This window comes from Dermochelys coriacea, chromosome 10, assembly GCF_009764565.3.
Source record: "Dermochelys coriacea isolate rDerCor1 chromosome 10, rDerCor1.pri.v4, whole genome shotgun sequence".
Lineage (NCBI taxonomy): Eukaryota > Metazoa > Chordata > Testudines > Dermochelyidae > Dermochelys > Dermochelys coriacea.
In genome coordinates this window covers 3,326,251-3,347,148 of record NC_050077.1, presented here as the reverse complement: position 1 = coordinate 3,347,148, position 20,898 = coordinate 3,326,251, and the positions used below count along the sequence as shown (strand labels likewise).

At 53.0% G+C, this 20,898-nt stretch overlaps 1 protein-coding gene across 2 annotated transcripts in view; it reads right to left on the bottom strand.

The window, feature by feature from the left end:
• Positions 1 to 19,848, bottom strand: part of CASKIN1 (CASK interacting protein 1) — a 162,051-nt gene extending 142,203 nt beyond the window's left edge. The window contains exon 1 of one of the 2 annotated variants that reach the window (XM_043493694.1): positions 19,156 to 19,848. In XM_043493694.1, the coding sequence (XP_043349629.1) occupies positions 19,156 to 19,249 (94 nt within the window). In that variant the 5' untranslated portion in view covers positions 19,250 to 19,848. The remainder of the gene's footprint in view (positions 1 to 19,155) is intronic. The other variant, XM_038420504.2, reaches the window with a different exon arrangement.
• Positions 19,849 to 20,898: the final 1,050 nt, after the last annotated feature.

Sequence of the window (20,898 nt, the reverse complement as noted above, 5' to 3'; positions counted from 1 at the left end):
TGATGTGGATAACAGGAGTAAGCAGAATCGTTACAGTTAATGTGAATCAGTGTGAAGGGATATTAAACCTTGTGCTTCAGAGCTCACGTCAGCGTCCTTAAGCCTTTTTCTTCTGCAGCATCTGGTGCCGGCCACTGCTGCAGAATGGCCTGATGGACCTCAGGTCTGATCCCATCTGGCAATCCTTATGTTGCTACACATCAGCAGCTAACTGTATAGGCCTTATGACACATGGCTGAGCAGTTTTAATTTAGTCCAGCAGAGGGCAGTGGTGGCATACAACTACTACCGATGGCAGTCGAAGGGACCCCAAAGAGCTGCGCAGACTGTCACTGCAGGGATCCCTTCATCCACCGCTAAAAACGCAGTGGCTACTCGGCAAACCACAGCAGCACCACCCAGCTGCTTATGCCAGGATGCCAGGAATCCTGTATTCAATTGAAACTAACCAGGGGGAGTTACTTAGGGAAAGAAATGACTTTGAGTTCAGCCAGCATTCCGAGGTTACTATTCCCTACTCCTGCAAAAATGCCACAGGATCGTTAGAAACCACAAGCAGAATCGGGATGATGATGATCAACATCCGTACAGAGCACCACAAGGATGCAGAGAGAGTAAAGGCCCGGGGCCCACCCTAGCACAGAGCACAGCCAGACCTCTGGATGACTAAGGCATCTGAGATCATGGAACAGGCAGCCTGGAGATAAAACGGCCAGCAATCACCAAACTTGAGGATGGGGGAGGTCTCCTCGTCGGCTGTGATTCTTGCTGCCTTTTTGGAGGGACGTCAATCAAACCAAACGTCCCCAGGGGCCCTTCGCTCCGCACATGACAGGAAAAATCCAAACCAGGCCCCTGCTCAGCCGTCCAAGAAACCACCAGGGCTGCTCTGGAAAATGCAAAGCGTATCTGGTTTACATTGCTGGAGTTCTTTCTGTGTTTGGGAAGCTGAGACAGGAGTCCCGGTTCCTAGCCCCTGGCTCTAGCCATTACACCATCATCTCCCCAAGGCACACGTCTTTCGATACGAATGGATTTGCCCTCCATTAGCTCAGCCCCCCGCCCCCGCTCCAGCTGATGCCTCAAGGAAAAATTTGCACACGCTGCACGTCCATGAGTGTGTTCAAATGGCTGCAGGCATCACTCTCTGTTCACGTGTCTACGGCGACTAAACCATCTTCACTGGGTACCCAAGGCCTTGATCTGCCAGAGCAACCCCTGCATCATGTGTCCCAGAGGGCCCCTCACAGGACACAGGACAGCCAGCAAGCCGAGCTTCTGGGCCGTTTCTCAGGTGCTCAAAGGGAAAGAGACACAGGCGAGAGGGAAGAGGCAGTGGGGGGGGGCCTGGGAGTTACCACTTCAGATCCATGCAGAACCCCCACCCCAGGGAAGCCTCCAGCAGCCCTGGCATTCACTCCTGAGTCATTGAATCTCTTCCCCTGCCCCCGCACTGCCTACTGTGCCCCCAGATCTCTATGGGCACGTTTAGCCAGAGGGGCAAGGAGGGGGTGCTCTCCCCACACCTGCCAAGGAAGGGGGGGGCTTTCAGCCAAGGATGTGGGAGAAGTGCTTACTTCACCGCTGTCTTTGGTAACATGGCTAACGCTTAACAGCCTGGCTGGCTCAGCATGGAGCGACCCAGCTGAGCTCCGGAAAGGGACAGGCCGCGTTTAAACCATGTGCCGAGTGGGGCAAGACGGCACCCAAGGCAGGTGTGAATATGGACTGGAACGATGGAATGATGGCGAGGAGGTGAGGAGCCCAGGACTGAGGGCCAAAGTCCCCATGGGCATTTCCACTGGCTGCTCCACCCAGGGCTTTAGTCTGGAAGACATTTAAGCTCAAGGATTGACAGTTCATTGACTTGGAGGACACTGACAACTCAGTCAGAGCAGGAAACACACAAGTTGGACTGAGAGAATTCCCATGTGCTCGGCCCAGCAGAGCGTCTGAGCCATTTCCTTGGGCACTTTCACTTTGACCTGTGACAACTTTCACATCCAGCTTTTGCCAGATGCAGCGTTGGGACTGCAAACCCAGCAGTTGGTTGGGGGCATTTTAAAGAAAATTGTGGTGGACACATTTCTACTGGAAATGCATCCGATGAAGTGAGCTGTAGCTCACGAAAGCTTATGCTCAAATAAATTTGTTAGTCTCTAAGGTGCCACAAGTCCTCCTTTTCTTTCTACTGGGCTCAGTTTGTTTTTCCACAACATCTAAATTCGGAGGCCCAAGTTCAAGTCTCTTTAAAGGGAGATTGTCAGGATTAGGTTTGGTGAAAACAAAGAGGAAGGGTTTTACACAGCCCAGAGGGTTGAAAATGTTCTCATGATTTCCACCCCCACCCCAAGTGTTAATCAAACCAGGTTTTCTATTTTAAGCTTCCCCTGTAGCTGGAAAGGGAAGGGTTAAACATGAATCCCAAGTAAAACAGCCTTGTGCTAATGCAAGGGAAGCAGGAAGAGAGGCTGGCCACAAGGAGAAAATTAAACTGACCAGTCCTCATTCCCAAGAGGAGTGAGAACCAAATAGCAAGCAGCTGCATTCACGGCAAACGGCATCGGATTTCTTTTTCCATCCTCTCAGGTGGATTTAGCAACCCAGTAGGTGCAAGGGGGCATATGGAGCCCCTGCAGATGAGCCCAAGACCCTGCTGCACCTGTCCTGGGTCCTGAAGAGGAGGCCCTGCTGAGCCAGCTAACAGTCTGGGGCTTGGGGAGTTCATTCCCAGCCAGGGTTCAGAAGCCCAGGGAGGCACTCCCACCTGGGACCTAACAAGGTGTCACTGAGGCTATTTGGGCTCAACCCCTTAGCAAAGCAGACATTACTCATGCCTGTACCTGGGTCGGAACTACACCAAAAAGATCCCACCTGCCCGGCTGCATTGGTGCAAGCCTTAGTGTAGACAATGTTCCGGCACTGTATCTTAAAATTTCCCCCTGCGGCCACGCTTACAGAACACTCAACAGCAGCTAGTCAGCTGGGCCGCGGTGACCACTGCTTGCAGTTCCGTTGTGCTCTCCACTCTGTAACCACCTGTCTCCTCATCATACAGCTGGCTTGTAAGTGCCTTCTGTTGTACATGCGTACAGCACCTAGCGCTGAAGAGCCCAGCCTCAGACTGAGGCCTGGAGATGCTACGACAATCCAAATATTAAAAATCACCATCCTCCTCCTAAACCAGCAGGGAGCCAGGGGCAGCACAGCTGCTATATGGCGCTAGACACTCTGGGCAAACTGGTGTTGAACTGGGTTCATCCCGAACCCCTGCAATAAAACCTGAGCGAGAAGTGGAGATTGGACATTCAGAGCGGAGCCTCCAGTGAAATTCCCTCTTCGTTCCACCCTGGTCCTGGGACACCAACAATGGAAACTTGTCTGTAGGTGCAGGATTCTTAAGATGGCAGAGTCCCTCTACGTTCACCCCTCCGGCAGAGGCAGCAATTGCTCCTGCTGAAGGGGTTCCAGGAGCCTTTCAAAACGAGCAGTACACAGGAGGCATCTTTAGGGTAGAAACTGGAGTTGTTCCGGGTTAATATCAATTCAGGCAAATTGTATTCCCCAAAGTCACTCTGGCCTATTAAATGTTTGCCTGAGCAACTTTCCAAACACCTGCTGCTCACCTACCAGGCCTGCATCAGCAGAGACCCTTCTGAACCTGCCCAGTTACCCAAGAACGGCCCCGGACCATCACTCCGATCTGCCTGGCAGGATCAGACTGATCGCAGAACGCACAGGCCTAGGCTTGGTTAGTGGCAGGGTCTCCTCTGGGCCAGAAGGGCACCAGCTCAAATGAAGCCTCAGGATCCCAGCACATACCCAGCGCTGTTGCAGTGTTACTGGGAAGCACTCTGACCTCTCGTCAGCAATCTGTGCTCCCTCCTGTCGGTTTCCAAACACCACTTAAAGATCCCCTAGGGTTGCTCAGAAGGACTTGGGGGATAACAACCCAGGTTTCCCAGGTCAGCAGGAATAACACTGGACTCAGCATCCAAACACAGGGTGGGACGAGAGCTGTTACCGAGCGCAAGGATAGCTGCTGCAGACCAGGTACTGCCAGTTTTGGACTCAGCAGCAAAGGTATTAGGAAACGTGCTTCAAGAATGCTAATCCAAACTAGATGTATTTCATTCTTAAAATGCTCATGGACAGTGTCTGTTCAGACAGTCAGTAACGCCAAGCAAAGCCCATCACCTGCAGGCTGCTGGTCCAGCCGCAGTGAAAGAACAAAGCTGGCGCTTTGATAGACCTATGTGCAACAAGCTGGGAAGTCTCACTCCTCTTCTCGGTGGCCATCAGAGACACCACCAGGAGATGCTCAGGTCGTGTGACGGGAGTCATGTAAGTTCCTAGCTAGTGGGACCCCTCATTGGCAATCTCAGCAAAGAGGCCGAGATCTGAAGGCCCATGGAGACTGAACTTGCTGCCCCTAACAAGAGAAACCCTGGCAGGGGCAATTCGGGAGGCAGTCCTTGCTGCACCTGTGTGATGAAGAGATGGGGCCCATCTGCAATATTTGAACCTAGATTTTGCAAGATCCAGTTCTTTAGTTCAGTTTGTTACAGAACTAGCAGGTGGCTGGGATTGGGAATCCCCCAAAGGTCAGTTTTGCTCAGACCCTGGGCTTTGGTCCTGGCCCATCCTTGGTTCTGGGAATAACTAAAGGGCTCCAGTGTCAAGGGCTGGCACTCAAGCGCCTTTCACCAGCACTAGACTCACGGCGAACCACTCGTGCTGATGGACCAGGAAAGGCTAGCCAGCCCTTGCCCACATTCTGATTCCCAGCACTGGCTGGGGCTGCAGCGGGGAAAAATGCTGGAGGGGAGCAGAGGGTTTGTGTTTACAACTTCAGAACAGCCAAATAGAGAAGCAAAAACTGTAAAATAAATACATGTCACCCCAGGCTGAGCAATAATTCCTGGCCAGAATGGAACTTGGCATGCAGGAGTGTTCCCAGCCTGCCAAGCTCCATCTTGGAACAAGACTTCACAGTCAGGTTATAAACCCCACAAAGAGGTTTATAAGCGAAACGTTGACACATCATTAAGTACAGCAGCGAGCTGAGCAGCATCCTTCTGACAAACAGCATGCAGCCTGGACGCAGCCAGCCCACCGCACTCGCAGGCGGGAGAGATGGAAATGAGCTTCTGGGTTATCTACTGAGCTAGTCGACTGGCAGGGCAAGACTGCTCAGCGCAGCACATGGCCACACCTGGCCTCTCCCTGGAAGGGCATTTAGTACTCAGAGATCGATCGCACTGCTGGAGACATTTCCTAAATTCACTCTGTTCAGTTTTATCCCTTCCCCCACCCATGGTGTTTACACCCTTCATCCCAGCCAGCCCTTAGAAGCGGATTAGGAAGCAGATAGCCAATCAAATCTAGAAGCCCCGTTCTGCATCTCTACCTGTTTTCAGTGTTTGCCGTTTGCAGTCATCACACAACACCTGCCAGGGGAGGGAAGGCATCTTTGTAACCCAATGATCATCGGCTCCCACCAGACATTAACTGGCCAGGCTAGGGACACTAAACTATCACAGATTATAAAACCAAAGGGACCCTTGTGAGTGTCTACTACTCTCTCCGCAGGAGTCAATCCCACCAGCTCGTTCCTCACTTTCGTCACTCTTCTCCAAATTCCCTGTGGCTTGTTGACGTGACATCTTTCTAGCACGGAAATGCCCAGGAGTGGATGCAGGGTTTTCAAATAGAAATCAATCCCCCTGGAAAGACCCCTCTGTCAATTTTGAATCAGGTCCCTAGAGACAGGCTGGTACCTCGCTGTTCTATGATGGCTCCCCAATACCGCCATGGCGAGAACATGAATGCATCACTTAGTTCCTCTCGTGGGTCAGACGTTTTTTATTGCCAACCCTGCAGACAGTCACTAGCCTCGGCACTACGATAGCAGGAGCCCACCTTGGGCCCGCGCATTGGTGCTGTGCTTTCCTGGTCAGCCGTGCTGGAGAGAAGTCTGGAATCCCTGTGACTGAGACGGGAGTGGGGGTTTATTTTCTCTCTCTAGGGTGGGTTGAGGAGCCTCATTAACGTCCTTTTAGATGAGATCTGCTGCGTGTCCTATTGCTGGGTGCCCTCAGCAGTTAAGAGAGGTGCTTTCTATCATTCATTTCCAGCACCTGCAGGGTGCTAGCAGCTTTACGGGGCAAATAAGAGAAAGTTTATCCGTAGGAACAATACCCTTGGACGGTCCCTAGTGGTTTTACTGCACCCTCTCACCCCAGCACGCTCTGTGCGTACCACGCCACGGCTGGATTTGCTGGTGCCCGGCCTTCTACAGCATGAAAATTGAACTATAAAACATCTGACATTTCTTATCTATGCCACATTAGCCTGGTTTTATTAAATACTGTTATCAGAGGAGATTATTAATGTGATCAAATGCAGGCAAGAAACCTAGAATTAACTGCCAGCCACAAAGGAGAGGAGCTCTCACCAGAGAGATAGAACATGACATATTTCAAAACAGAGCCTTCCTCCAAGGAAGATGCTATCTCTGAACACTCTACATGGAGGAAGGGGCCTGCTCTGAGAACGCTGTGGCAGGGACCTGGTCCAAGGTCACACCAATCAGCCACAGAGCCACAAAAGAACCCAGGAATCCTGGCTCCAAGTCCCATACTCGGGACTATGCTCGCTCCTTTTGAGGTCATATTTCCCGTTAACCTCCACTGCAGAAGACAAAGATGCATAGACCAGGGCAGAGTTAGCCTATCTTTCCTTGTCACGTACAAGTGCTTGCCGCCGACCAATGAGCATGGAGGATTCCGCATCCTTCCAAGTTTTCACAATGGAGAGGTAAATAGCGGGGTTCCCCAAGGATCTGTACTGGGATCTGTGCTGTTCAACATGCTCACAAATGATCTGGGAAAAGGGGTGAACAGTGAGGTAGCAAACTTTGCAGGCAGTACAAAATTACTCAGGATAGTTAAGCCCCAGGCAGACTGCAAAGAGTTATAAAAGGATCTCACAAAACTGGGCGATTGGGCAACAAAATGGCAGATGAAATTCAAGGTTGATAAATGCAGAATAATGCACATTAGGAAAGAGATAGAGATAGGGATAATAAGACAGAAAATATCATAATGCCACTATATAAATCCATAGTATGCCTGCACCTTGAATACTGTGTGCAGATACGGTTGCCCCAGCTCAAAAAAGACATATTAGAATTGGAAAAGATACAGAGAAGGGCAACAAAATGATTAGGGGTATGGAACAGCTTCCATCTGAGGAGAGATTAAAAAGACTAAAACAGTTCAGCTTGGAAAAGAGATGACTAAAGGGGGGATCTGATAGAGGTCTATAAAATCATGACTGGTGTGGAGGAAATAAATCAGGAAGTGATATTTACCCTTTGACATAACACAAGAACTAGGGATCACTTCATCAAATTAATAGGCAGCGGGTTTAAAACAAACATAAGGAAGTATTTCTTCACATAACGCACAATCAACTGGGGAACTCGTTGCCAGGGGATGTTGTGAAGGCCAAAATACGGACATATGGTAAACCTGTTGGTACAAAAAATACATACTTGGGCACATCCCTTAAATCAGAACTTTTTATAGGGAATCGGTTGTTAAGATTTTGGCTGCACAGGTGCCAGTCACCCCCAGCACGCACTGAAGGCCTGGGGCCTGCACAGTTAACGAGGGGCTGACATGCACCTGCCCTGGACATGCACACAACAGCACGGCTGCTCTCAGCAGTCAGGAGCACAGGCTTCCCCACAAAAATAACACACACATGAACGTGTCTTGGAAAGAGACGCTGGCTTGAACTGCCCTTGGCTCGTTACACAAAGCACAAACTCTGGAGCTAGTCAGTTCATGACACAGCAGCTCTGGGCAGACAGAAATTAGGTACAAGGGACTTAAGTACAACCCCTTCGAATATGTGTGTTCCCTGCGGAGACTCCTTCCTCCTGAAGCAGTCGGGATGTGCTGGGCACCAGCCAAAAGCCTGTGACCATCAGAAATGGCTTTGGGTTTTCAAATCAGGCAACCAGCCGGCCCGGCCAACTAGCCAGGCTGTCCCTCAGAAGTCAGTTTGTTTGCCAATATAGTGCCAATTTGGATAATATAGTGCCAATTATCCGTGAGCAACAAGTTTCCTTAGCAAAGCCACAGACTCCAGTAAGTGGAGTTTTCCATTGACCCCTTCAGCCCTTTTCCTTATTTGGGCAGAACCAGGCAGAATCTTGTGTTCCTCACAATAGCTAAGAGCCGAGGACTTTTGGGAACTGGATATGGAGGGGGTGCAAAGAGACAACAGCAGCAACACTCTAGCTAAACATCATCTGACATGCAAAATAACCCGAGCTGGCACTTCCTGGGTGGCCTACATCCCTGTCACACGTACAGCCCTTGGCCAGGGCAGCGGAAATCCTCTCTCTTTTCTCCTGATGCTGAGGTGCAAAGACAGGGAGCAGAAGTGATGAGTGTTTACGTAAAACTGCCAAGTCACTGCAATTATCTGATAAGTTGATTTAGAGGGGAGGAAAAACAACTTGCTGCCAAGCGCTCGAGTCTCCGTCCGCGTACCTTTCAGACAATCTAATTCACTCTGGATGCTGGGGAATTACGCCCTGCGTTCACCAGCCGTTCGCCATGCCCCAGACGCGTCGCTGAACTAAAGTATTTCACTCTGCACGCTAAACTGGGCCCCGGGTCACCATGGCAACCCATGTTCATTCACGAAGGGATTTTTTAAAATCTGATTTATTAAACCCCTTACGAAAAGGACATTATCCAGATACAAAACTATCAAATCTTCCCTGTAAAAACAGAAGAGGGTCTCTCTGCAGATGGGAAATTAGCCCCGAAGAATGTGAAGGGTTGGGGTGAGCAGCGAGGGGAAGGGATGGGGCTGGTTTTCTCTGGGCTGGGACCCAGTGGAAACAGAGCGAGGATGCACGTTCACAGTGCAGGCAGCTCATGCTTGGCAGCCTCCTTTGGAATAACATTAGCTCGCACCTACTACACTATTTACGTTTCCTCCAGTGGCACAACGCCTCCCCCGCCCGCCCGCCCGCCCGCCCTCACTCGCTCGCTTGCTCAAGATCCGTGCGCGGCTCCAACTGCCAAGTCCAACTACCTGCGAGTCTCGGAGGATGCGGGACACTGAGCCGGCCCTGGACTGCTTTACGGAGAGAGATCTCCCTCGGCCACCAACTTATCACAGCTCCCATGCACAGCTCTTCCATGGCCTGGGGAGGAGGAGCAGCACAGAAGTAAAGGGCCTTTCTCCGGCAATAGTAGGGGAGCCGCAAGGCCAAGGCCCTGCCGAAGCTGGAGCGGGGGCCAGCTGAGAGGGGGCTGTGGAATAGGGGATCACGTGGTAAAGTTGACTCTCGCACAGGCCCCCAAGCTGCTTCCCCCCATCACAGCTCCTTGCCGTGCACCCCTCTCTTCCACTTAGAGACCCTACCAGCGGGTTATTTATGGAGCAACCTCAGCAGGCGAATGCACAGAGGAGTGGTCACCTTAGGGCAGGGAGGGTGGGCACTAGGCTGATACTCAGCAGAATCTGGGTTCAATTCTGGCTCAGGGGTACGCTCCCTCCCTCTGTGGCACCAGGCAAGTCACTTTCTCAGGCCTGTGCTTCAGGGACCCCTGGAGGGACAATGGTCCTGCCCTACCACAGAGGCATTGGTGGATAAACACATTAACGACAGCAAGGTGCTCGTGGTAACAATCACATGTAGCAAGCCACCCGGCCCTCTCCGGTGATCTCACCCCATCTCCCAGGGACCAGTGCAGGACTGGTCCCTACAGCTGCGGTCTCCAGTGCTTTGGCCAGCTTGGCTTTGACTAACCGGAGCAATGCGGTTCTGGGTCAGTAGCACTGCGGTCACTGCAAGCACTGGGAGGAGTGCCGGCTTCACTGAAGCCAAACCCAGTCTCTGCTGGGGATTCCTGACTCTGGGTGGCCATTGCTGGGCTAATGAGAAAGTGGTTCAGTAAGTGGGAGGAACGGGACAAGCTCCGAGGGTCAGCCAGGGTGAGGACTGCTCTAAGCCTGCAGTGTACTCTCACGTAGCTGGGAAATGAAGAACAAACACCCACATGGTGACAAGATAACAACCTATTGCGCATTTGTGACTAAGAGACCAACAAACAGGCCAGGCAGTGCAGCACGCTGGGGACACCCAGTGACAGGCTCCCTCCCACCACTCTTCTCCAGTCTCAATTCCCTGTGGCAGAGACCATCTCTTGGTTCTGGGGTTGTACGGCCCCTAGCATCAGGGCCCTGGCCCGTGCCTGGGGCTCCTTGGTGCTATCCCCACAAAAATAAGAAATGCACCTGTGCTCCAGGCTGCCCAAAGGGCTCTCATTTCAACACTGAACAGAAAGTCAACCCGGGAGAGTGAATCCTCAGCAACCTGTTGACATGAGTCATCAGAAGTCGAGCAAAGGCTTACCCTGACTCTGGCCAGCAGAGGTGGGTGAGAGGCATCCCGCAGGGAGCTAGACAAGCCAAGATCCATTCACAAGCTTGGGTGGCAAGACCATCGCTATCTCCTGACTTTGCACAAGAGAACTGGAAACCCCCATTCTTCCAGCAGAAAGATGCTACTGGTGAGGGCGGGGCTTACCACTGAGATCAACAGACTGAAGAGAAAGCATGTGTATGTATCTCCAGTTATCTTGGGGCTGCAATACAAGGATTGCTTCACTCAAAGAACCCCTCGCTGAGCACACAAGTGGCTTATGGAAAACATGAACCGGCATATAATTTACCTCCAGCTTCAGAACTCGGGAAGTCTGGTGGGAAGCCACATGTCTCGGACTGGGTAAGTACCAGCTGCACATAGGATCAGCCATCCACTAATTGGCTGTTTGCCTGTGGACCTGATTAAATGCATAGTCAGGGGCATGGATATCTACCAGGTGACCGGTCTGGTCTCTTCAAAAATACAGGACACTCCATGACTGAGAAACTGGAGGGCTGAGTTTTTAGCAGAGGAGGATTTGGGCATATTTAAAAAAAATACAGGAAGAGAAAGAATCAGTGAGGGGTCAGAGCCTTACTCCAACACACAGCTGGGCATTGCCATGGAAACGCCAGCTGTGCGTGTTTGCCCGCAGGAGAGGATTTGAACGCTGGGGGTGGCCACCTGGTGAGGGCTGCTAGGGTCCTTTGGGAGCACCTCATTGGCTGAACAGAGCACTGCTCTCCGATCACCACTCAGGACTGTCTCTGTGAGCATCGAGGGCATGTCTGCACCGCACTGCGCAGGTGTGATTGCAACACGTGTACACACACCCAAGCTAGCTCTGATCTAGCCAGCTCACTAAAACAGGCAGGGAAGCCACAGCAACATGGGTGGTGACACAGGGCCCCTGAATTCAAGCCCACCCAGGACCCTGGGTATGTGCTCGGGCCACCACCTGATGCGATCACGCATACTGCCGCAGCTTCATTGCTCTAGGTACCTGAGCCAGCTTGAGCAAAGCTAGCGGCTCTGTCTACACGTGCTGCAATCCCCCCTCCTGACTGCTGGGTAGACAGGCAGAGACTGGTACCCCACCTGCGATACAAGGGGTGGGCTGGGCTAGAGACTTGATGACTTGGGTCCTGGCTAGCAGCACTCCCCCTCTCTCCCTGTGGCGCATCACAGCAGGCAAAATGCAGTCCATGGACCGAATCCTGAGCAAACCAGGGACAGGGAGGTCACAGTGGAGGGACCCGGGCTCTGGAATCTGCCTCAGTTTGGAAGGGAGCTGCAATGCAAGACCTATCCCCACTTCAGGACTGGCCTGGAGGTGCTGCTGCTAGGAGGTTTGAGGACATACAGGTGCCCCCAGCTAAGAGGAAGCGGCTTTTATGAACTGGCACAGGATGGTCTTTCATGCTGTGTTACCTGGTCAGGTACATGCACTGAGCCCCTCTCACAGCGTGGGAACTTTCTGGAGCAAACTAGGGGCTCATCCTCTGCAGAGTTTCACTTTAAACGGAAGGAGCGTCTCCGTGCACGGACCAGGCAAAGCCCAGCTGGTACTGTGGCAGGCTCCCTTCCCCACACACTGCCCCCTGCCAGCAGAGAGACTCCCACTGACCTTGGATCGGGCCTAAGGCGGCTTTACTCTCCCCTGGAAGGACTCCGGCTAATGGTGTGAACTGCTTCTTGCTCCCCAGAGCTCATCAATCATCAGTGCCAACTGCATGAGGGGCTCCTGTCAAGTGAACACCTGCCGCACCTGGACTGAGACCCAGTAACTCATTTCACATAGGGCCAAACAGCCATCAGAGGGGGAGTCACTTTCTGCTCCTCTCGCCCTGGTCCAGATCGGAGCCAGTGTCGCAGGAGGTGGAAAGCTACATATCCCCTGCCATTGCTAGTCCTTAGACCTGTCGAGATGCCCTGCCAGAAGAAACCCATTTCCAGCTGAAGGGCTGCAAGGATAGGTCCGATTCCCAAGAGAGGGTCTCTCCTGCTGTCTCACGCGTGGCCCAGGAGAAGCGTTTAGGTTCCAGAAGAGAAACCACTGTTGCAGCGGGAATGGTGCAGGTAAAAGAACCAAGCCACACAAAACACAGTAAAAAAGCACCCCAGGCACTAGTAGCATTACTATATTGCTATTCCATTGCCTATTTCCCTCCCCTATCCACCAGCAGCTACCAGCTCCAAAAGGCAAATGCATGTGCTTTCCTCTCCCTGCAAGGGGAGCATCCCTCCTGTCCCCTCCCTACTACGGGTTCTGCTGGGGAAGTGCAGTCTTGCAGGATGTAAGCGCCATATTTATCAGTGATCTGGGTCCCACAGGGAAGGGGAGGGCTGGATGTAAATTTGTATATTTATAAGCCTTCATGAATTATTCCGTTTGGTGGATGAAATGCCTTTTACCAGAGCAGTTAGGAAATACTGTCTCCATCTTACAAGATATAAACTCACCCGGCGAGCGCCCACGCAGAGGGATAATTCTGCGCTCCGCTTTCCGTGGCAAGCATGACTGCTCACGGGCGGTGCCCTCCCTCCCCAGGATGTAGTTTAAAGTCACATACAAGTCAGAGCGGTTATTGAACGGGCGACAACAAAGTTAGCAGCAGCAGCCAGCGGTGGCCAGAGCAAGAGGATACAAGCAGAGGAATTCTTTAGCACAAAGTGCGGTCTGCGGAGACTACATAACCCACAATGCACCGCTGCATCCTGATGCAGCAGCTACACCTTGCTCCACTCCATGAAAACTAGGCGCAACTAGCAACCCGCTCTCAGGAGGGGAGCGGGCAGGAAGAAAAGGGAGTTCCCACCTATTGGGATTTGTTTGTATGACAAATCTTGTTTGGCATGACCAGCGGCAAAGCTTTCTCCCAACTCCAGCATGCCCATGTCGCATGATGAATTCCCCCTCGGGACGTCCCATCAGCTCTTACCCCAACCAGCTCTCTGCCAGATGCCATCGCTTGCAGAAACGCAAGGCCTTACTCACCTGATCGCTTGCCTATCAGCTCATAGCTCTCCACGGGGCTCAGTGGGCGGACTGCCGAAATGCCAACATGGGGCCTACATTTGAAGCACCAACGATAATAATAATAATGCCCATCTCACTTGCTCCTGATACAGCCTGGGCTGCTCCCGTTAGTGATATCACGCTTAAGCTGCTTGGGGAAGCTTTAAAGAGATTGCTAGCAGCTTTAAGACAATTAAAGGAGCAGAGTCAGCCAGCATGGTCTGACAGCAAGAATATTACACAGTCGGGGCTCTGCTCCCAGGCACTGACTGTAAGGGCTGGGAGTTAAACAGATTTCTTACAAAACCCACACGGCTTCACACAAGCAGAAAACGCAAAGGTTCTTTTGGTGTCACAGCCAGAGTATGGTTAGTTTGAAAAGAGGAGATTAAGAGGGGATATGATAGTGGTCTTCAGATACTTGAAAGGCTGCCATAAAAAGGATGGAGAAAAGTTGTTCTCTCTTGCCACAGAGGGCAAGACAAGAGTCAATGGATTCAAACTACAGCACAGCAAATTTAAATTAAATCTCAGGAAAAACTCCCTAACTGTAAGAACAGTCGGCCAATAGAACAGACACCTCAGGAGGTCGTGGAAGCTCCTTCACTGGAGGTTTTCCAAAGGAGGCTGGATAGCATCTGTCCTGGATGGTTTAGACACAACAAATCCTGTATCTTGGCAGGGGGTTAGACTACATTACCCTGGTGGTCCCTTCTAGCCCTATGATTCTATGATAGCACAGTGATGGGTGCAACAGAAGAAACTGAGTACAATGGGGAGAGACTGTCTTTGTTGTTCTGTGTTTGTACAGCACCTAGCACAATGGGGTTGTGGTCCGTGTTCCTTAGTGCTACCACAATAGCAGCTTGTAACCTGGCATGAGGCTCCTGGCTTAGCTGCTCCCTGCACTCATTCTCACTTGTGTTTAACAGAAGGCCAGGGCTTCCTGATGCCTCAAGGAGGAGCAATGCTTCATTACCCCGGTTTCTTCTACCTGCGTGGGCAGGGGCTGCCCCAGACCTGAGGCAGGAGTTAGCTCCCTGTTGCCAGTTGCATAGCAGAGCCAACTCACCCTGTCTCAATGCTGCTAACGAGATATGAAACAGGAACAATCATACATGTCCCAGCACTGGCTCATTCCTCACACCCGGCTTTCACGAGGAAAGCCCCAAAAGCCTCTGACCATTATCAGGGGCTTTAGGATCTGTCCCTCTATGCCTGTTGCTTGTGCAAAGCACACGAAATCTCAGCATCTGAAATGGGAATCAATTTCCTGCACTCCGGCTCTGGTGAATACTAGCTGCATGTTAGTGGCTTACAGTAAATCTGCAATTTGCATATGTGTTTCCCTGAAAAGCGTCTCGAGCCTCGATTTCCAGCGTGGCTCGCTCTGCCAAGCCAGCCTGCTGCACCAGCAATCTGCAGTGCTAAAAATCAGGAGATCCCATAATGGAAAAGCTATTCCTGCTCCAGCACATCTGCGGGTGACCGCTCGCCACAATCAACTACACGGACAGCAGCACAGAGAGAAGGGAAAAGACTTTAGGAGATAACAATGTATGCCGGGGGCTCTATGCAGTCTACACAATCTGCCTCCCCGTGCACTGAAACAGAGTTTGTGCAGGTCGAAGAGTGAACCAAATTAAACACTGCCATAGGAAAAGATCCATCTTGCTTGACCCCTAGAGTGATGGGAGCTGTAGAGTATTTGACATGAGACAATGCTGTAATATCTCACATTTGTTACAGTCTCCCTCTATTGAGACCCCCCCGTTCCCCATCAAACAGTGCTGTGAAGTCAAACCTTCTCCCCCCCCCCCAGCGCAGGAGGGTATCATCTCAACCAAACAAGAACAAGCATCGGTCTCTGCTACTGGCTCAATCAAAACTATTTCACTCTTACCATTACGCCGCAAATCAGAGCATCCCTTCAGGCTGAGATTTTGGCAGAACAATTTCAAGATCCTGCGAGTTTATACAGTATAGTAAACAAACACAGGCACATGTCTTGGCAGCTCCTACTTCAAGAGACCCTTTCAGGCGAGAAAGCATATTGAAAAACACATGACTGCCTCTTCCACCTCCCTCGCCACCTCACAGATGATCACAACAAAATTGTTTTTAAAAAATCAAATGTACTTTTCATTCTGTCTCATTTATTTACTTTCTGCAGTTCTCCCAGGCGGGGCAACGAAACCAGGCTGGTTAGTTTCACTCTTGTTTCCAATCAATTCTGCAATGTCTGGATTGCACACACAACATCAGGAGGGTCGATTTGTGAACAACATGCTATCCATTGGAATTTCAAACAATCCCAAAACATTCCTGCTGGCCTTGGATTTTGTAACAACCCTTCTAAATTTTGCAAAAAGAAAAGGAGTACTTGTGGCACCTTAGAGAATAAATTTGTCAGTCACTAAGGTGCCACAAGTACTCCTTTTCTTTTTGCAAATACAGACTAACACGGCTGCTACTCTGAAACCTTCTAAATTTGGACACCAAGATTGACCTGAGAGTGTCTATTTAACCCTTGAGGACCCAAGTTAATATGCCTGGGCCCTCGCCCCTGCGAGGGAATGAGTTGAGTAATATTATGTCCAAAAAGGCACCTGGGGGGCACATTTAATGACACTGAAAAGGAATCCCAGTGACACCCTCTTACTGAGTAACAGCTCCAATCAATTCGGTGATCCAGTTAACAATCCCAGCGGAGATGGATTCACGGAGCAGTAAGAACACAATGACACTCTTTTATTGTTTAAACAGGTGTTATCTTTAGGCTACACACGCATTAAAAAGAACCACCAAACCAAGGAGAGTTACTCTGCGCACTTTATAAACAAGGCACAGCCAGGAGTGCAGTTATAGAAGATAACTGCTCTCTGCCATTAAGAAGCAGAGAAGGAACCAATAAGGTTTGAGTATTTCATAACTACACCTATATGGAGAGTCACGGTAGCTAGTTTAGTTCAAGGGAAGAAATAGCTGCACTATACATGGTGGTGAATACAGTAGACGGTGCTGAGACAGAATGAGCTGCAGAGGTTCATAGCGCTCATCATCTGGCCGCTATGTAACATGCACCAGGACCAAATTCACCTCTACACTCCAGGCTCCATGAAGTCATTTATTCCGTCACCGAATCTAATCAAAAGCCGTTGGACCTGTGGGCTGACACCTCAGCGCTAGTTCAGAGTGTGTCAAGTGTTCATCAAACTTACGACCATGTGAGGTTCAATGGCTTAGTCTGCCCAGCCAAGCAAATCGTGCATTCCCTGGCCAGCCCGGCAGAACCGCACCCTGCCACGTGACTCCACCTCCAACACTGACAGGCACCAGGACATGTCCCACTCAGTGAAGACTGGGGACAAGTCCCTGTTTAGAGAGTCCTGGCTTCCAAGGCCAAATGGGAACACTGCGATCCTCCAGTCTGACCCCCCCTGTATAGCATAAGCCAGAGAATGTCCCCACAATAATTCCTAGGACAGATCTTTTAGAAAATCATCCACTCTTGATTTAAAAATTGTCAGTGATGGAGAATCCACAAAATTTACGTGTTATTTCCAATCTGAATCTCTCTAGCTTCGACTTCCAGCGATTGGACTGTGTTATGCTTTCCTCTACTAGACTGAAGAGCCTAGTATTAAATATTTGTTCCCAGTGTAGGTACTTACAGACTGTGATCAAGCCACCCCTTGACCTTCTCTTTTTTTAAATGAAATGCATTGAGCTCTTTGGGGGGGGGGGTATCATTTCAAGCTTCTGAAAGACCCATACATAGTTAGCTGCTGAGAGTGAAGTTCCAAGCTGAACCTGTTGGGATTTGAACCTGCCGGCTCAGGGAGTTAAAGCCGAATGCAAACCTGACGCTCGCCCCATTCCACTAGGGAGGTCTTGTTCCTCATAAAATAAGGACATGCTCATTCAGCATGCACCATGGGCCTGGTTTTCACATGCACAGAGCTCGTGCTGAAAACCATGGGAGCAACAGAGAATCTGCACCTCTTAAAACCTGGCCCCAGGTGTCCAACTCGGAAAGGCACCCAACATTCCTGACCCACCACCCTCCTGCAGCTCCATCTTGGGAAACAATCAAAAGAGGGTTTTCTTTGGTCACCAGTCAAATGGAGGGGGGGGGCTCAGCTTAACTCCCTGAGGGTGTTTGTCTGCACCACAGAGCTATGGCATAAATAACTGCTGCTCGCAAGGGGCCGGATTGGATTAGACAGGGCAAACCGCAGGTCAGGTCTGAGGTGCGATGGCAGAGCTGCAGGGGGCAGGGCTGGAGCAGCAAGGCAGGACTGGCAAAGCTATAGCTAGGGATGGGGATGTCAGGATTAAGAAGACATCAGTGGGGTTGCTGCTCAGGACTGAGGGGCATTGCCAGAGCTCTGCGCTACAGACTAGAGCAGGTTGTTGTGGTCAGGACTGGTGCAGGGTGACGGCCACACAGCATCTGCCTGGCTCCCAGCCAGGGCTGCATCCCTCACTTTCATAAACACTAACCCAATTCAGAGATTCCCCAAACTCTGGGCCCTGCTCGGCCTGGAGCCTATTGCAATCAGCCCCCTCTCAAAGATCTGTTCCTTTGCAGAAAGGCTCAAGGTTCATTTTTCCCCTTTTCACTTCAAACTCCCCCCACCCTCAATTAATTCCACTCCAACACTAAACCACTGCTGTTACATTATTGATACCATTGCTGCCTGAAACGTTAGAGCCGCCCCATTGCTCTGCTGGACTGGGCTGGGCTACAGCTTGAACCTGGGGGCCCAAGGGGCTGCTTGCTCAGGGGGTAAAGCATGAAAGAAACACCCTCGTCTCCTGCTGCATCTCGCTCCCACCCGCTGGATGCGAGCCTGGCGTGCCGAAGGGTGTGTGTACACGAGGCAGAGGATAGATGGGGAGGGGGGTGACTGGGCGAGTAGCACTGAATTATTTTCCACGGTGCGTATCCTGTGCACTTGGCTACAGTTCTAAGCACCGCTCCCAGGCGCTTAGGAATGCCCGAGTCCATGTTGGGCAAAACCCAGCTGCAGTGCCACTCAGGGCTGGGTTTCTCAGATGAGGGGGCCCTGCAGGGCAGTAGTCCCCAAGCCCAGCTGCCCCAGAAGCCAATTGCAATCAAATAAAGGATCCTATCATCCTGGGTGTGCAAGGCAGGCGAGTGGCTCGGGAAAAGGCCGGGGTGAATGCAACCCCACGGCCACGCTACTGCACTGGCAACAGAGTGACCCCAGGGAACAGGCAGCCGCGGAGCGAGAGGGCGCCTCTGGGATTTAATCACTGTTGCAAGGAGCACCACCACCACCACCCCCATCCCAGCCGGATGGAGAGCTGAGCGCCTGCTTTCCCCTCCCTGCACCCCGCTCCAGCCTGACAGCTCCGGCTTGCAAGCTCAGCTGGGCGCCCAGGCAGGAAGAAGCAGGGCACAGATACCCGCCGGCTCCCCCTCCCCCTGCACCTCGCTTCATTGAGGAGCAAATTCCAACGAGCCTCTACAGACCCAGGGGCCACCCGAGCCCGGGGGGCTGCTCCCCAGACCGGGCAGGCCGGGGAGGGGGGTGCTCCCCGCCCTCTGAGTTCCCCTGGGGGGGTGCACAGCCCCCCCCATCCGGCCCAGCCTGCCCCACAATCCTCCTCCCTCCCCGCCCCGGGGGTGCCGCGCGGGGCCACTCACTGGCTTTGCCGGGCTTGGGCCGCTGCAGCAGCTTCTGCACCGTGCCCACGTCCTCCGCCTTCACCGCCTGCATCAGCTCCTGGTCCTTGCCCATGGCGAGCGGCCGGGCGCGGCGGGCAGCGGGCCGCCCTCAGAGGCCGAGCATCCCCCGGCCGGGGCGCGGGGCCCCGAGCCTGCTCCGGGAGGGGCGGCGGCGGCTCACACGCCCTGGCGCCGCAGAGCCCGGGCGCGGCGAGGGGGGAGCCGGGGGGCGCACGGGGGCCGGCGCCCGCGATGCATCCGCTGCAGGAGCGCCCGGGGCCGCAGCCCGGGCGGGAGGGGGGGCGGCGGCGGCGGCGGCGGGGGGGGGCGCGGCTGCTCCCCGCTAGCGGCGCCGCCGCCTTTGCAGGGCTGCTGCCCCCCTGCGCCGCGCCGGCTCCTCCATGGCTGGGGCTCGCCGCCGCAAGCGCGCCGCTCACTGGCTCTCCGGTGCCTCCGGAAGGCGGCTCCTCCCTGCCAAGCCGGGCAGCCGCCTGGGAAGCCCCGGTGCACGGGCTGCTCGGCTCCCCCCCTCCCCGGCGCGCCGGGCAGGGGGCGGGGAGGCCGGGGCCGGCCCCCGGGCAGGGCAGAGCTCTCCCGGCCCGGACCCGGGGCGCGCTCCGCCGGCGAGTCCCCGGGCAGCCCCTGGGGCGCACGGACCGATCCCTGGCAGGGCACCTGAATCCCCGCGGCTGGCTAAGGGCTGGTGACAGGGGCGGGTCGGTCGGTAGCTGCGTGGGGGGTGGGGGAGGGGTTATTGAATGGGGCGCCTGGAGTGGGGTGAGCCTAGGAAACGGGACGTGGATACATGGGTGGGGGGCCGGGGGCAGGGACTGGCTGTTCCTTACAGGTTCCTGCAGCCCCGGTCCTTGGCTGGGCCCCCGGAGTGTGCCCCAGCAGGGCTGCTACTGCTCGGCAAGGAGCAGTGCCTGGCTGCCGGCCGGGGGGTGCCCTCTGGCTGCCGGGCAGGGTCCCCAGAGTAGGGGAAGAGCCTCCTCACCTAGGGTGTTTCAAGCTAAGCCTGGGGAAGACCCCACAGAGCAATCTCGGCTCCTCCTGGCTCAGCGGGCCATGGAAGCCCAGGTGCAGCCCCCCGCCTCTGGCTAGACTCAGAGGCTTTAAGGCCAGAAGGGACCATTGTGATCATCTAGTCTGACCTGCTGCACATTGCAGGGCACAGAACCTCACCCACTCCTGTAATAGACCCCGACCTCTGGCTGAGTTACTGAAGTCCTCAAATCTTCATTTAAAGACTTTGCTACTGAGAATCCATCGTTTACTCTAGTTCAAACCAGCAAGTGACCCATGCCCCATGCTGCGGAGGAAAGTGAAAAAACCCCAGGGTCTCTGCCAATCTCACCTGGAGGGAAATCCCTTCTCCATCCCAAATAGGGCAATCCTGAGCATGTGGGTGAGACCCACCAGTCAGACACCTGGGAAAGAATTCTCTGGCGTAACTCAAAGCCCTCCCCATCTAGTGTCCTGTCTCCGGCCTTTGGAGATATTTGCTAATAGAAGTCGCAGATGGGCCACGTGCCATTGTAGGCAGTCCCATCACACCATCCCCTCCATAAATTTATCAAGCTTAGTCTTGAAGCCAGTTAGGATTTTGTCCCCACTGCTCCCCTTGGAAGGCTGTTCCAGAACTTCACTCCTCTGATGGTCAGAAACCTTCGCCTAATTTCAAGCCTAAACTTGTTGATGGCCAGTTTCTAGCCATTTGTG